The following is a 17,036-nucleotide window of genomic DNA, read 5'->3' as shown; positions in this document are numbered from 1 at the left end:
AATATTCATTTATCCATTCATTATCACTTACTGAAGGACCTCAGATCAAAAGAAGATAGAAAAAAGAATAACGTGGGTGAACAAATAAAATGCATGTGTTTTAGTTTGAATGTGAAGTTTCATCATTAATTCCTTTTGTCACTGAATTCTGCAGTTCTATTCCCTCTAATACTTACACATAGGTTTGGCGTACGCGTGAAGTTCAATAATGAGGAACCACACAACGATAACCACATTCATTCTTCTGGGACTCACAGAAGACCCATATCTGCAGGTTTTGATTTTGATTTTTCTCCTTATCACCTACATGCTGTGTATATCTGGAAATCTGACCATCATTATCCTCACTTGGGCAGATGCCCACCTTAAAACACCAATGTATTTTTTCCTCCAGAATTTCTCTTTTCTCGAAATTCTTCTTACAACTGCCAGTATCCCAAGATTCATGTACAGTATATCAACTGGAGACAGAACAATTACCTATACTGCATGTTTCGTTCAATTATTTTTTATAGATTTCTTTACGGCATCCGAGTTTTTTCTTTTGGCCATTATGTCGTATGATCGGTATGTGGCCATCTGCAAACCCCTGCATTATATGACCATCATGAGCATCAGAGTATGCAGAACAATGGTTATCTGCTGTTGGGTGATAGCCGTTTTTATTATCCTCCCCCTATTTTGCTTGATTGTGAGCTTGGAGTTCTGTGACTCTAATGCCATTAATCATTTTGCCTGTGATGAACTACCTCTTCTGGAAATCTCATGCTCAGACACATGGTTAGCTGCGCGGATGGTTACAGCCTGTGCGGGACTGATCTTCATCACCACTCTTGTATGTGTCGTTCTTTCCTACATCTCTATCATGAAGACAATCCTAAAATTCCCTTCTGCTAAACAAAGAAAAAAGGCCTTTTCCACCTGTTCTTCCCACATGATTGTGGTTTCCATCTCCTATGGAAGCTGCATCTTCATCTATATCAAAACTTCTGGAAAAGAAGATGTGGAGATTAATAAAAGTGTCTCGTTGCTTATTGCATCCATATCACCAATGCTGAGTCCTTTTATATATACCCTGAGGAATAAGCAAGTCAAACAAGCCTTTATTGACTTAATCAAAAAAATTCCATTCCCCCCAAGAAATAAAGTGTGCCTAAATTCATAAGTCAAGGTGAAATATGCATGTTGACTTTTTATTTTTCATGAAGCTAATACACACAGCTCTAATTACTTAATGTATAGAACAATGTGGCTGATCTCACAGCCATTTAATCATGTTTTCCCAATCGTTCATTAAAGAACAAGCAATTATTTACCAATGCTCTGTAAGATATAAAATATCCTGCAGCCAGAAAATTTCATTGTTAAGTTTCTTTTTTCTTGTTTTCAGATACTGGTCAAAATTTATAATATGGGCATTTTCAGGTCTTTTTAAAAAGACATCCCTCCCACCATTTTTTTTTTAATGAAATACTTCAAGTAACAAACTTTTATTTTCCATTGTAACAAAATATATTTAAAAATATTGAAGAGAAAATGTTATTAAAAGAAAATAATCTGAAAATGGTTGTGATGATGATTGCAAAACTCTTCTTAATATGATTAAATTATTTAATTGAATGTTATTTGATGTGTATGTTAAAAATATTTTTAAATAATAAATTGAATTACCTCCCCCACAAGTAGGATTCTGAGATAAATAGTAAGAAAGGGTTAATAACATCAATATATAAAGAATTTCTATGATTCAGTAAAGAAAACAAAAAAGTATATAGTAAAGTAAAATAAGCACAAATATTTATCCTAATGTGATATAATGTTCTGCTTTATTAGAAATCATTGATTTTCAGGTGAAAACATTGTTATTTAATCCATTAATCACATGCACAGCAGGTAATTATTTTGATGATATGAAGTATTAGCATGTTTGCAAAAAATAGCCACTTAAATATATAAATTTTTGGAAAATTTAGACCTAATTATTTATCAAAAGTACATGTAATCTTTCACCTGGAAAATCTCAGCCTAGGATTTTATGACAGTATGTCCAGTAGCCTGAATGCATATTTCATTCTACTGATTAAAGCCAATTTTTAATAATGAAGAATTTGGGACTGAAAAATGAACAACATTTTGCTAATGTGTAAGTAAATTAGGAAATTATGGTGCAAGATACAGTATTTATCAAATGATGTGGATCTTAATTTTTAAAAGTATATTAAAATTATTTGTCAATGTTGAGCGTCAGGAGGTGACATCAATAATGTTATTTATTAAAATCAATTTTGTAGGTCATAATTGATCATAACATAGGAAAATGTATTTTAAGTATCCCTCTACACCCTCAGAAAACCAAAGTCCACAGCCTAACACACAATAGAGAAATCAATTAATCTTTTATATTCATGAAAAAACATTTGTAAAATGCTGTCATATTTGTTCTTGAAGAATTCATGCATTACAAAGAAAAACTGAGGTCCATAGGATTTTTTTATCTTAATATTTGTGAAAAGTTATCACACGTTTTTATTTGGCATCTCTGCGTAGGTTTAAAATATCAACCTTTTAGTCTGTACCTAAGTTCAAATCATTTGCAGCATGGCAGAATCTTAATGGAGAACAGTTTCCTTATTTTAAGGTTGATTTTTTTTAAAAGTTCAAGTATTAAAACAACAACAAAAACCATTTTATTGTGAATTGGAAGAAGCTTTATAAAGCAAATAACTTTTCCATTCAACAATTCATACACATTTTATTTCATCATTCATTGTAATATCCACAATGTAATGTCACTAGTCAGTCTTCCATTCTATGTTTTCTGCTTCCATTCCAACTTCATTTCTAACCATCCTGAACTTTGTCTGAGTGTGGGTACCACCCTTTTGATACCAAATGATTGGTTATGCTAAGATGTGGACATCTTACTTGTAGTATTATCCTCCCCTTACAATGTTTGGTTGAAAATTGAACCATGGGTATAGTTTCAATGCCAAATTTGAAGGGGGACAAGGGAATAATAATTTCACAGATGCCACCAGTCTTTGCCAACAAGTCAACTTGGTCTTAGGGTTTTAGGTCTTGTTCCACATTTTTTTCCGACTCTATCCAGGACCTGTTAATGTGATCACTTTCAGAGTAGTTAGCCATAGTAACAGACACCATCTAATTCTCTTCTCAGGGTGATGGAGACTGGCATGGAAGTGTTCCTTTGAACTGTGAACTGATTCCTGCATTGCTTCTTCAAATAGCGGCACTTTAGATGGCTATTCATTAGCTTTTAAGATCCCAGTTGCTACTCAGTCAAGTAGGATGTGGAACATTGTCTTGGTGGATTATGTTAAGTTTCACCAAACTTAATGGCCCCTGGGACTATGATCCTGAGCCCGAGGTGCTGTGACTCACTCCTCTAAGGCGTTTGGATCTCTCTAAGAAGTTTTTTCTAATAACTTTTTCCCATATATGCTCCACAATATTCATGGTTATATTTATAGCACAGGTAAATTCTAATGCACAATTATCCTGTCAAATATGTGTGTGTATTTGTGCATTTACTTCCACTCTCCTTCTCACACCATTTTGCCTGTGTCTATCTGTGCACCATTGCTGCTGGATGATGTATATAAAATATATTTGGTATATTTCACATTTGCAGTTCTTCTAGTGTGCTTTCCTGTCTCCATCATTTTTAGTTGACCTCTGACTTATTGCACAGTGTAATCCAAACCCATTAGCTACTCTGCAGGGGACAGATGAGGCTGTCTGGTCTCATGAACTTCACTGTTTCATAAACCCGCTATGGGTTTGCTCTGAGTCAAAATCAACTTCCTGGCAGTGAGTTACCAACTATTCACTAACTTAACTGCCTTTTCCCTCTCACCTCTTAAAAGAAGGTGTCATTTAATTGGAAAACCTTTTATTGTCTTTTCACAAGCGTGTTCTCATACAATATCCTTTTGTGATTGACTAAAATCACTCAGAGTAATCTCCTGCAGGATCATCCATGTTTTGAGGTGTTTTACAAATATGTCATTGTTATTAAATATTGTATCATGTTCTTAGCATAATGAACTAAGCTTTGAGCTGTTCATTACAAAGTTATTGGTTCAAATCCACCAGCATTTCCATGTAAGAATGATGTGACTGTCTTATCCGATCTGCTCCCCTATCGATTTACTGTTTTGGAAACCTTCAGGAGTAGTTCTAATCTGTCCAACAGAGTCTTTATGAATTTGGATCAACTTTATAGCAGTTGCTCTTGCTTTATTGTTTTGTCTTTTATTTGTTGGTTTATTTGTTTTAAATGGCTAAGGGTTGTGCCTATATCTTTATATGTTTGTTGGCAGTGAATAGAATGTTACCTATTTATTTCCTCATGAATATCATTTTCATCTTTTCCTTTTCCCTTGTATGATTTGATAGTTTTATTAATCTTTTAAAAAAAACAGAGTACTACATCAGTTGATTTTATTGTTGTTCTGTTTCAGTTATTTATGCTCTAATCTTTATTCATTTTCATCTAGTGACTGTAGGCTAATTTTATTACTCACACCTTAAGTGTTGGAGACACTGAAGTACTGATTTTGTTGCTATCTTCTTTTCTTTTCTTTTTTTTTTTTAAACATTTTATTAGGGGCTCATACAACTGTTATCGCAATCCATACACACATCAATTGTGTAAAGCGCATTTGTACATCATTCTCAAAACATTTTCTCTCCACTTAAACCCCTGACATTAGGTCCTCATTTTCCCCCTCCCTCCTCGCTTCCCCCTCCCTCATGAGCCCTTGATAGTTTATAAATTGGTATTTTGTCATATCTTGCCCTGTCCGACGTCTCCCTTCACCCACTTTTCGGTTGTCTGTCCCCCAGGGAGGAGGTCACATATAGTTCCTTGTAATCGGTTCCCTCTTTCCTAGCCATTCGACCTTGCAAGTCTGGCTAGACCAGAGGATGTACACTGGTACAGATAGGAACTGAAAATCCAGGGAATCCAGGGCGGATGAGCCCTACAGGACCAGTGGTGTGAGTGGCGAAACAGGGAGGGTTTCACATGGAAGCAATTTTGATTCTGGAGTTTCTTGTCATTTTTTTATTCCCATTCTTTCTGTTTACTTAACCTTTATGATGTTTTGGTTTTTGATTTCCTGATAAAGTTTGTTTTTTTTCTTGCTACTCTGCTGTGAATTAATTTTAACCAATCTTAAAAGAAATCTGTTTTCTCTTGAAATCTATTTGATTTCCATTTCATTTGGAAGTTCTATAACTACAATCTTGCTAACCGTATTTACTTTAAATTATCTTTGTTTACAAATTACTAACTATGGTCTCTATTTTCAGGCATTAGGTTGGGTTTATTTTTCTTTGGATACTACTATAACTGAGCTGGCTTTGGAGTGGTTGGTCATGCATGTTAATCTCATGCTGTTGTCTACTGTTGCTGCTTTGTATTCAAAAAACTTCCTTTAGAATATCTTGTAAAGTTGATTAAAATTTTAAAATTTTCTTATTTTCAGAGTATCTGGAAATTCGAGTGTTCTTGCTGCAATATTTAAGAGACAAATTTGTTGAGTATATGTTTCTTGGTTGACCATTGTTTTCCTTTGCTTTGGAGTTTAATAGACGTGAGTTCATTGCCTTCTTACCGGCATGGTTTCTACTGAGAAGTCAGAGCTTACATGTATTGGATACCCACTGTAGACAACTTTTTACTTTTTCAGGAATTGTTCTTATTACCTTCTTCTTGACTTTCCCTTTGGAGGGTTATTTATGACATGTCTTGCTTTTTCTCTTGAGGTCTGTCTTGCTTGGGGTTCAATCAGCCAGGTGAAGGCATAGCTTCTAATCTTCCATGATACTATGTGGGTTTTCTTTCAACAACTCTTTTATGAAGCAAACAAACAAAATAACACTCAGAATGGGGGAAGAAGAGAAATAGAGTATAGTAAAAAATATGTAAGAAGATAAAAGAGTATCAAAGTACAGAAATGTTAAGAGAAATATAATCAAAGGAAGGAAAAATTAAAAATACGAGGTTGAAAAGGCAGATTAAAAATAAATGAAGGATATGAAAAGGCAATAAGAAGAAATGAAAAAGGCAAGGTGAAAGCAGAATTGGAGGCAAGAACTCTGGGAGTAAGGCACCCTATGCTACTCAAGGAGCTCACCTGCTTGAGGAAGTGTCGAAGCACAGATGTGGGATGCCCTTTCCTAGACAGAGTACTTTTCTGTTCAGAGAGTCTCTGGGGTCATGTCAGCTGATCTAGAAGTAATTCATAACAAGTGAGTGGGTGCCTGAGGTCAGGTGATTTTTTGCAGAAGGAGTGCTTTTGGGCACAGAGAACATCTGGGGGCAGCTTCGTGTGTTATGGAAGGAGTTCTTACTAGGCCAGGAGTGGCTGGGAACAGTGAATTCCTCTGCACTGTGTGTTAATCTGGTCTGATGAGTTGAGGTTGGGCACCTTGTACATGATCCTTGAGCACAAGGCTCCTGTCTCAGGTTGAACAGGGCCTTTAGGGATTTTACCACTGGGTTGGTGAGTGTAGGGAGGAGATGGTCATGCTTCTGGTCACTAGGAGTATGTGGAGAACAAGGCTTGTACTGAAAGTTTCTGGCTGTCAGCCCCTGATGTGGGAAGTTGAAGGTTTGTGCTATCAAGCGACTGCCTTGGTAGAATGAGGCTACCAAAATTTCAAGATGGTAGTATTGCATCAGGCCAGCTGACTATTCACCTGTTCCTATTTGTCTCTTTTGATTAGTTTTAATGTCTAGTTAGTATTCAATCCACATTTTTATCCTTTCTTCTGGAGGACAGATTTTCAGAATTATAATCCTATATGATTCATTTCGTCTCTTGCATGTTTATTATATAGGGTATAATTAACATATCTATCTAAGGACTATCACCTCTTGGTGGAAATCAAAATTTTAAGTTCTTTATTCATACTCATATGTAAGTTCAGATTAAAGTTGAAGAAACTTAAATGGAGTGCACAGGAGCCCAGATCTAACAGAATATTTCACTTGATTTTCAACAACATATTTGCTGCACTGAACATTAATGACAAAAGACGTGATGAGCTGTGGGATGATAGGAAGGATATAAAACATGAATAAAACAAAAAGTTATTAAAAAGTCAAGAAAGAAGGAAAAGCATTAAAGTAGATGTCAGAAGAGACTCTGAAACATGCTCTTAATGGCAGAGTAGTTCAGGTGCATGGAAGAAATGATGAACCACAAGAGCTGAACAGCAGCTTCTAAAGGGCTGCTAGCGAAAACAAAATGAAATACTATCATGAAATGGGAAAAGATCTAGAATAAGAAAATCAAAAAGACAACATTTAGCATCTCTGAATCTGAGAGTGAAAAAGAAAAATTCAAACATTGAGATGCCATACTGAAAGATTCTACTGGTAAATACTTTATGATACAGAAAGCATCAAAAGAATATCCAGAGTCATTGTGCCAAAAAGAAGAGTTAACATTTAACCAGCTCAAGAGTATATTATCAAGAATCAAGATACAGAGGAAGTCCACACACTGAAGTCATTAGCCAAAAACAAGACCCTAAGAAGCCAACTGAAATGTGTCAACAAATTGATGAGGCACAGGAAGTACTCTCTCATGTATGAGAAGAAATTTAAAAGATAGCTACTTGGCGACCTGACTAAAAAAGATGTATATTTGAATCCATTCCAAAGAAAAGTATTACAATAGAATGCATAAATTATGGAACAATATTATTGATAGTGATATCACACGCAAGTAGCATTTCACTATAGAAAAAGCCAACAACACTTGTAGCAATACACTGGAAGGGAGCTGTCCCAGGTTCAGGCAGGATTCAGAAGAGGAAATGGGACAAGGGATTGGATTGCTGATATCAGATGAATCTTGTCTCAAATCAGAGAATAAAAATGAGCTGATTCCGGGAACCCAAGAGGAAAGTGAATTTTGGGAATAATGAGGGCAACAAATGTATAGATATGCTTTACACAATTGATCTATGTATTGTGATGAATTGCATGAGCCCCAATAAATTGATTAAAAAAAATCAGAGGATAGCGGAATGTTGATTATTTGCGCTTTACTGTTATACCAATGCATGTGACTGGGGGAATCCTAACACACTCTGGACTTGGAATTCCAAGACCCTTCATTGTGCTCCTGCAGAACCTGTACGTGGGTCAAGAAACAGCTGTACAAATAGAAGAAGGCATACTGTGTGGATTAAAATTAAGAAAGGTGTGCATAAAGGTTGCATCCTGACAGAATAATTTTTAACTCAGTATGCTCAGCAAACAATCAGAGAAGCTGGATTAAATGATGAAGAACGCAGCATCATGTTTGGAGGAAGGCTAATTAACAACGTAGGGCATGCAGATGACACAACCTTCTTGCTGAAAGTGAGGAGCACTTGACACAGTTGCTGATGAAAGTCAAGAACTGTGTGCAATACAAGTCAGTGTAAAGAGACACAAAATCCTCACAACTGGACCAGAATGTAACATGATAAACCAAATTGTCAAGGATTTTGTCTTGCTTGGATCCATAATCAATGCTCAGGAGAGCAGGAATCAAGAGATGAATTGACACACTGCACTGGGTAAATCTGCTGCACAAAACCTCTTTCAAGTGTTGAAAAGCAAGGATGTTACATAAGGATTTAAAGGACACTTGACCTTGGCTATATTTTTAATTGTCTGATATGCACATGAAAGTTGAAGATTGAAAAAGACTGAAGAAGAAGAGATGCATTTGAATTACGGTCCTGGGAAAGAACACTGAAAGTATTAAGGACTACTAAAAGACAAAAACAGGTCTGTCATAGAAGTACAGTCAGAATGTTCCTTAAGGAAAGGATGGCAAAACCTTCTCGCACATGCTATGGACATGGTATCCTGAGAGCACATTCCCTGGAGAAAACCGCATGTTTGGTAGGGTAGAGGGGCAGCAGAAAGGAGGAAGGCTCCCAATAAAATGGATTGCCACAGTGGCCGCAATAATCACTCAAATATAAGAACAAGTTTGAGGAATACAAAGTAGTGGGCAGTGTTTAGGTCTGTTGCACATAGGGTCTGTATTACTCAGAACTGATTTCAAAGCACACGAGAGCAACAACCATACTGAAAAACAAAGTCATGTGGGTGTAACATGAAAAAAAGGCTGTTAAAATCACATTATCCTTATAAGGCACAATTAAGAAATATCTACACATGCTTTCTTTTCAAATATCAGCAAGGTCACAGATGGAGCTCTGATATAAAAGGAACTTTCTGACTAAGAAAGACTAGGAACACAAACCTAACAATTAACGTTCAATAATTCACTGAAAACTTCAGGATCACGGAGGACATTGTTCTGTTTGGGGTGTGTCTTCAGAAAGACGGACCACTGTCAGGGAGCCTCGTGTTTGGTAAGCAGAGGGCTGGCACATGCAAGAGTGACTGTTTGTGAGGCGGATTGGCACAACGATGAAAATGAATGAACACGCAGTGATTGTGAGGACCCTCCAAACCAGGCAGCATTTCATTGTGCTGTATTTGAGGTCTTTATGAATCAGAGTTCTCCAAATGGCAGATATCTCCTCATATTACATCAGAAAGGTCAGTTGGAAACCACCAGTCACTCCTGGAGAGAAAGATGAGGCTTTCTGTTCCCTTAACCAGTGACCCTCTCAGAAACGCATGGAGCATTCTATGCTGACCTAGAGGGTCACCATGAGCCGCCATCAACTCGATGGCAAAGGGAGCTTTGTGTTGCTTTTTTTTCTTATTCTACTCACCTACATACTTATACATATAAGATGATGAAGAGACAATTTAAATTAACATCAATGATCAACTGATATATGAACCATAATTTTTTATTTATTTTTTATTTTTTTAAATCAATTTATTGGGGCTTATACAATTCATCACAATACATAGATCAATTGTGTAAAGCACATCTATACATTTGATGCCCTCATTATTCCCAAAATTCGCTTATAATTTTGATTAATTGATTTTCTCTATAAAATATATTAGAGAAAAATGAACAATGATTTTGTCATGTGCACAGGATATAACAACATTCGAAAAAATCTGAGGATTCTTATATCACTCTTTCAATCCAGATTCAGTCTCTTCTGAAATTCACTTGATTTTTTCCTTTCTTTCCTTTTTACTGACTATTTGCTTTCTTCTTGTATGATATTCTTGATATCATTCCACAGATTATCAGGTTTTCTTTCATTAGTGTTCAGTGCACTGAACCTATTCTTCAGATGTCCTTGAAATTTAGGGGGCGTATACTCAAGATTATATTCTGGACTACATGGAATTGTTTTGGTTTCCTTCAACTGCAACCTGAATTTAAAGTGACAATTTAGTTGGCTGTTCCACATATAGCCCTAGTTTTAAGGGCTGATTTGGAGCTTCTTCATCATTTCTTCCCAGAGATATATTCAATTTAATTTTATGTATTCCATCTGAAGAAGTCCATGTGCATGGGCAATGTTTGTGTGGTGGAAGAAAGGTATTTGCAATGAAAAATATGTGATCTTGCAAACTTCTACTATGCTACCTCCACCTTCATATTTATTATCAAGACCATATTTTCCAATTACTCTTCCTCTTGCTTAAAACATTTGCATTTTAGTTCCAGTAATTGTTAATGCATCCTAATTTCACACTAAATTGATGAATTTCACACTGAAGATACGTAGAATTTTCTAATGTCTCTATTACTAGCCATAGTGGTAGGTGCATAAATTTGAGCAACAGTTGTACTGACTTGATTTCCTAGATACTCTCGCGGACATTATTTCCTAGGTATTCTCACAGACAGCACTGCACTTAAAGACAGATCTTCAAATGTGCTCTTTAATGTTGAAACTGATACCTCTCTTCTTCAATATGTCTTTCTGAGCATATGATTGGCTAATTCAAAATTACAAATACCAGTCCAAGTCAGCTCACTAATGCCTAGAATATTTTGATCATTACAGTTTCCATCAAAATTTTTACTATTTCTAATGTTCCTAAATTCATCTTTTGAAGTTGTGAAGGATTTCATCTTGCTCAGACCCACAATTAATGTTCATAGAAGCTGTAGTCAAGAGAACAAAAGAAGCATTTCATCAGGTAAATCAGCTGCACAAGACCTCTTTCAACTGTTGAAAAAAAGGAAGTTACTTTAAGGACGAAGTGCCCTGATGCAAGCCAGCGTATTTTCATTCGCCTAATATGCACGTGGAAGGTGGACATGATAAGAACCAATGCAGTTGAAGTGGGATGCGGGTGAAAACTATTGGAAGTGCCATGGTCTGCCAACAGAACTAACAGATCCGTCTTCCAAAAGTATAGCCACGAGTGCTCCTTTGAAGCCAGGACGGGGAGCCTGTCTCTCACTCACTGTGTGCATGTTATCAGGAGAAACCTGTTGTGGAGAAAGACAACTTGCTTGGTAGCGTTGAGTGTTACCCACACAGAAGACCCATGACCAGATGAAATAACACCGTAACTGCAGCAATGTGCTCAAACATAAGAACGGTCATGAAGAAGGAACAGGACCGAATAGTGTATCATTCTTGTCACTTGGGGTCACTCTGAGTCGGAAGGGACTCAAGGGCACCAGAGATACCACCATCATCCAGTATTACATTTTTTCCTCAAAACCATTTTATTGGGATATAATACAAATATCATATTCCATAGTTCAACCACACCAATCAGTGTTTTAAATTCGTACCACCATCCAGTTCAATGTATTTTGTTTCTTTTTTAACTCCTTGATATCATCGCCCCTATATCCCATCATCCCCCTCTTTACCCATCAGGAATCCTTATTCTGCTTGCTGTCTCTATAGTTTCTTAAATCCTGGGTCTCATATATGAAAATCCAGAAACACTTAAAATAAAAATTCAAGGGAGATACCCTGATGCCAAAATATATCACGGCTAAACCCCAATTTGAAGAAAACAATAACACAGGAAATGTTGTAAACCAGATCATGCCAATGTGCATCAAAGGGGCATCAACTGGATGGCTTTAATCATTCAAGTCAGGTTTAGCGTTTTGATCTCATATAATCATCTCTAACGTATGCTGTTTGCTAACCAGTTTACTTCTGCCCTTCCTTTACCATTAGAGAGAAATCACTAAGCACTTATTTTCTATGTAGATATCACCTGCTTTTCTAAAGGTCTTCTACAAATAGTTGTTCATAGTGGTCGTGTAATGAATGCATCTGCATATGACTACAGAACAATCACAGGACAGGCATTGACTGTGAAGCATTAACCTGATTTGTTTTTGTATGAATGAGAAGTGAACAGTAGAGACCATATTTTTCATGTTGAACAATCATGGCACCACAAATTGTCTATGACTATGACTAATGAATTAAAAAGATAGCTGTCTTCTATAATAAATGTCCCAAAGGCTTGATTTCTCTTTCATTACTAAGGAAAAAGAAATCAGCCGTGGGTTAATTTGGTTATTAAATAATTGTCTCTAATATGTTTTGTTTTTAATTAATATACTACTCACAAAATCCTTCACTTGTATCCCTAAGGGTGAAAATGTGAATTTTCTCGTGATGGGGGCAGTGAGAGCAACTAAATATTATTATTTTACACATTAATAATTTATATGCACCATTTTAAAAATAGCACCATTACAGAGTCTGGGAGATAGTAAAAGTAGAAAGCTACAGCTGCCTTAGATAGGACAGTGTACATAGGTACTGAGTTTCCCCATTGATTCTGGCTCACAAAGACCTCATATCCCAACAATGAACATAGACATTCAGTGGATGACATAGTAATAGCAATTTCATGATGATATATATCTGGAATTCAATAGAACTCTTCTAGTTCCTATATCTCCATTTCATTGATTATGTGCTACAATAAAAGGAGGGAATAAAACTTGTGAAAATTTTAAATTACAGTAGAATTGTCTTCTGATATATCAAGACAGAAAACTTAGTTTATGAAGTCGGTCTCTAACAGAAAAAGAAGTATTAATTGGGCAAGCAAACAAAATGAGACTTGTGTCTCATACTTAAAAAGCATTAAGGAATCCACTGTGCTGTGAATTATAACAAAATAAAGTTTTTAAAAATATCCTAAAAGACAATAAATAACAAAAACTAACACAATGACATAAAATTGATTCCTGCTAATATCAATCCTACAGGACAGTAGAACTGCCCTCGTGGATTTTCAAGACTGTAACTGTTTACAAGAATAGAAAGTCTAATCTTCCCTCTGCCAAACAGATGGTGGTTTCAAACTGCTGATCTTGAGATTAGCAGACCAATACCTAACTTACTAAACCACCGGGGTTCCAGTAGACAATAATGTGTATCACTTTAGGGAGGATTCATAGAAAGAATTGTTGTTACATCATAACTTGGACTGCATTTAAATCTATATGCAAAAATACAAAGTCTCTTATTTTTTATCAATTACTCATTACATCTAGGCAAATTTATTATTAAAATTAAAACGTAGCTATTAGAAAATGTAAAAATTTCACAATGCAGATACAACTAATATTTTTAGGTCTATATTTATAGTATGAGCACATACATAACTGCATGTGTACATCATTTTTCTTTTAGGATCAATTGACTTTTAATAGTTATTATATTGTGTTTCTCTTCCAAATTCATTAATTACTAGGAGTAATACATTGGCCTTTGGAATTAAACAGAGACCTGCTCCTTTTTCTCAAAGTTCTACAACATGAGGTGGAGACAGACTTCAAAGAATCAGTGATGTCTGTGTCTATGTTCATACGAAGTCATACCTAGACCATCATGATGCAAGTCTTATGTACTTACATTGTGAATTATGCCATAATTTTATGTATTTAACAATATTCATGTTTTACATATGAATATAAATATACCAAACCACTTTTGAAATCCAAATAGCTTTTTTTAATTTTATAAATGTGATATTCACTTGTGGGGAGAAGTCAGACACTTGCTGCCAGACTGCTGTCTCATCCCACAGCAGGGCTGGGCCTGCTCCCTGCTGCTGGAGACAATAGACTAACTACCTCTCTCTGGAACCTGGGGCCATTAGTTTGGTTCCCGAGGGCGGAGTTCGCACCCTACTGATAATGGTTCCTATGGAGATCCAGAGACCACCCTCTCATTGCTGTGTAGCCTATAGTGCAACCCCTCCCTGTGATGTATGTCTCTACCTGTAATTAGTGGTCTGGCTTGCCCCCAAAAGGTATATAGGTGTGAGTCAGCAGAACTTCTCTCTCTGACTCTGAGCTCCTTGCTCCTCACTCCCTGGTTACTCCCCTCTCCCCTGTTTCCCTTACCCTCCTTCCCTTCCCCCTCTCTCCACGTGGACCACCAAGCTGGGCTGAGGTGAGCGATTGTACTATGTATCACGCCTGACTGTATTATTGTATTCTCTCATGCTCTTGATGACTTTAATATAATGCTTATGTATCTCAACCGTACAATTGTGCATTACTGAACCCAGAAGTAGTATTACTGAACCAGTGAGTTCAAGCAGTGGGTGGGGGCTGGTCCCCTCACCCTCCTTCCGCGCAATTTTATTTAATACTACATTCACTCATACTTTATTGTTGTAAATTTATTTTGCTTGCAATTTTCACTTCTTATGTATTAGATGTCTTCGTGTGTCTTACCGAAAGATGTCATTCTACTTCCTTCCCCCAAATAATTTCAAACTTATTTGTTAAAATTGTCTGTTTTGAATTTAAATACATCAGACGTTTACATCAATAAATGATATAAACCTTTTTTAATGAGTATAAATAGATTTAAAACAAATTCTTGACACTTTTCTTAGTTGCAAATAATTCTAAAAAGGATTTTCTGTCTCACATACATGCTTTGGACATGACATTTGGGAAGACTAGTCCTTGGAAAAGGACATCCTCCTTGGTAAATTTGAGGGTCAGGGAAAAAAATCATAAGTCCCTTCAAGAGATAGATTTACACAGTGGTGCTACAGTGGACTCAAATAAAAGATTGTGTGTGTGGCTTAAGATCAGGCAGTGATGCATTCTGTTGTGAATAGGGTTGATATAATATGAGGTAGAGCTGACTCAACTAAACAGTGATAAGATATTTTCAGTAATTTTCTTTATAGATTTGACTGCTTTTTTGCTCCACTATTTGTGTTGAAGAAGAGTTTATTGGTAGTTAAACCACTTTTATATTATCAAGGATTGAACACATATTTCCTATTACTAGCTTTACAAAATGAACATCTGATCCAAAATGGACCCAGAAGCTAATCCTCAAGGTTTTTATTTTCAGTTCTACTACCTTTCTGCTACTCATGTATGTTTAAATATAATTTCCAGATTTCAATTTGCTTTAAATATTGTATCGCACCTTATGTAATGAACACTCTAGCTTTAGGTGTGGTGATTATCAACACCCCTATAATGTCCTATGATGAATACTTGATTTGATCTTTAAAAAACGAAATTGAAATAAATAGTCTGAAATTATTTTCATTTTGGTTTGTTTTTAACTTTTTTGGCTCAAATCAATGGTTTATTTCCATTTTTAAGTTTCACAGAGGAGTTCAAAATGGACTGATCTACAGAGTTAATGTTCAAAGGTAGCTCATAAAGGGTTAACCTATGTACAAACGAGGACGGGGAAGGGAGGCTCATCTTAACTTGAACATTTTCTATTCGGCAGTATCTAAAGAAAACACCCATTTCCCCCCCAATTTAATTTCAGGTGAATAAACTACTCTTTAGCCGTATAGCATGTAAAAGTGAAACACTCTGAAATGGATGTGTCAGCCTTGGTCCCTGTCAACTGGCTACGGGGCTGCTGAAGTCCAGGCATTGTAAGAATCAGAGAAAAAGCATTTACAGGAAGTCTGCCAGGAATGTCACCGCAACTGTGTCCCATCCCCGGGGCCCTGGGCCCATTTGTGGGTGAATGCCGATCTATGTGTCCCTCCAGGATGCTCAAGGGACAGTCATTCATGACTGGTTCACACTAAATGGAGGTCAGCCCTCTGCACAGCAGCGAAGACTCAAGCCATCCTCTGCTCCCGAGGGGGCCACTGCTCCTTCCTGTGTAAAGCCAACTCTGTGCCGAGTCCGGGTCCCTCAGAAGGATGAGTCAGAGGTCAGGTATTGCTAGCAAAGCCGGAGCGGCCTTCACAGCGGCCTTGTCCCACTCTGAAATTTGCTGGTTTGGCTTGAGGCCATGGGAGGGAGGAGGGGCAGAAGGTCGATGTGGCTCACTCACCTCAGGGCAGCATAGTCGCCTTGGGGTATCATCTCTGGGGTCCTTCTCTGAACGTGATGTCATCAAGTTTCTGCCGACCAAGCACATGGGGAAGTCCAAAGGCCAGGTGACAGAGCCCTGAGAGCAGGTGGGCAGTCTCACAGCCATCTCGCAGGTGAGGAAGCCCAACCTGCACAGCTGAGGTCAGGAAGGGCCAAGCTTTTAGGAATGAGGGACAGCAATGACCTGGGCAACAGAGTGGAAGTGAGGGGCTGCTCAGGCCTCCCAGGTGCACTATATTTGGCTTGGTCAAGGTGAGGTGAGGTGGGGGGTCCATGAAAGGCAAACCTGTTTACTCACTGCCCAGAGACTGCCCCTCTGTGGTGACACTGTCTGCAGCAAGCTGTTTCCGGGGAAACTTCGCTGCAAATATGCAGGTTCCTGAAAGAAGCTGTGACCCTGAGTCACAGTCCCAGCAGGTGGAACGCAGGGACTGCCAGTGCCTCCAAGGTGGGGGCCAGATCACCCAAGAGCGAGCAGTGCCATGGAGAGCCATGTCTGCAACCCCAGATACAGAAAGATCTAAGGGAGAGGCGGAGATCAAGGAAAGGGCAACAGGTTGGCCTTGGCTTCTGAATCGTTGTGCAGCCAGGGACAGAGGAAGGTGGCTCCCACACCCAAAGCCTCTTGTGTGTTGGGGAGTCTCCCTGAGCAACTACTGACCTCATGTATAAATGGGGTGGTGCCCTTTGTGGCTGACCTTTTTCATACAGGTCGGACAGCTACGGAGGTTTCAGGGA

General features: G+C 37.5%; 1 protein-coding gene across 1 annotated transcript; it reads left to right on the top strand.

Annotated features, from left to right (window-relative positions):
• The first annotated feature begins 208 nt into the window (after nt 1-208).
• On the top strand, nt 209-1,165 carry LOC101649264 (olfactory receptor 6C68-like). Its single transcript, XM_004700865.1, has one exon. The coding sequence runs from the start codon at nt 209-211 to the stop codon at nt 1,163-1,165; it is 957 nt and encodes a 318-aa protein (XP_004700922.1).
• Nucleotides 1,166-17,036: the final 15,871 nt, after the last annotated feature.

Source organism: Echinops telfairi, unplaced genomic scaffold, assembly GCF_000313985.2.
Source record: "Echinops telfairi isolate 266 unplaced genomic scaffold, ASM31398v2 ScPeMD7_2;HRSCAF=8, whole genome shotgun sequence".
Lineage (NCBI taxonomy): Eukaryota > Metazoa > Chordata > Mammalia > Afrosoricida > Tenrecidae > Echinops > Echinops telfairi.
This window is presented reverse-complemented; position numbering and strand designations above follow the sequence as displayed.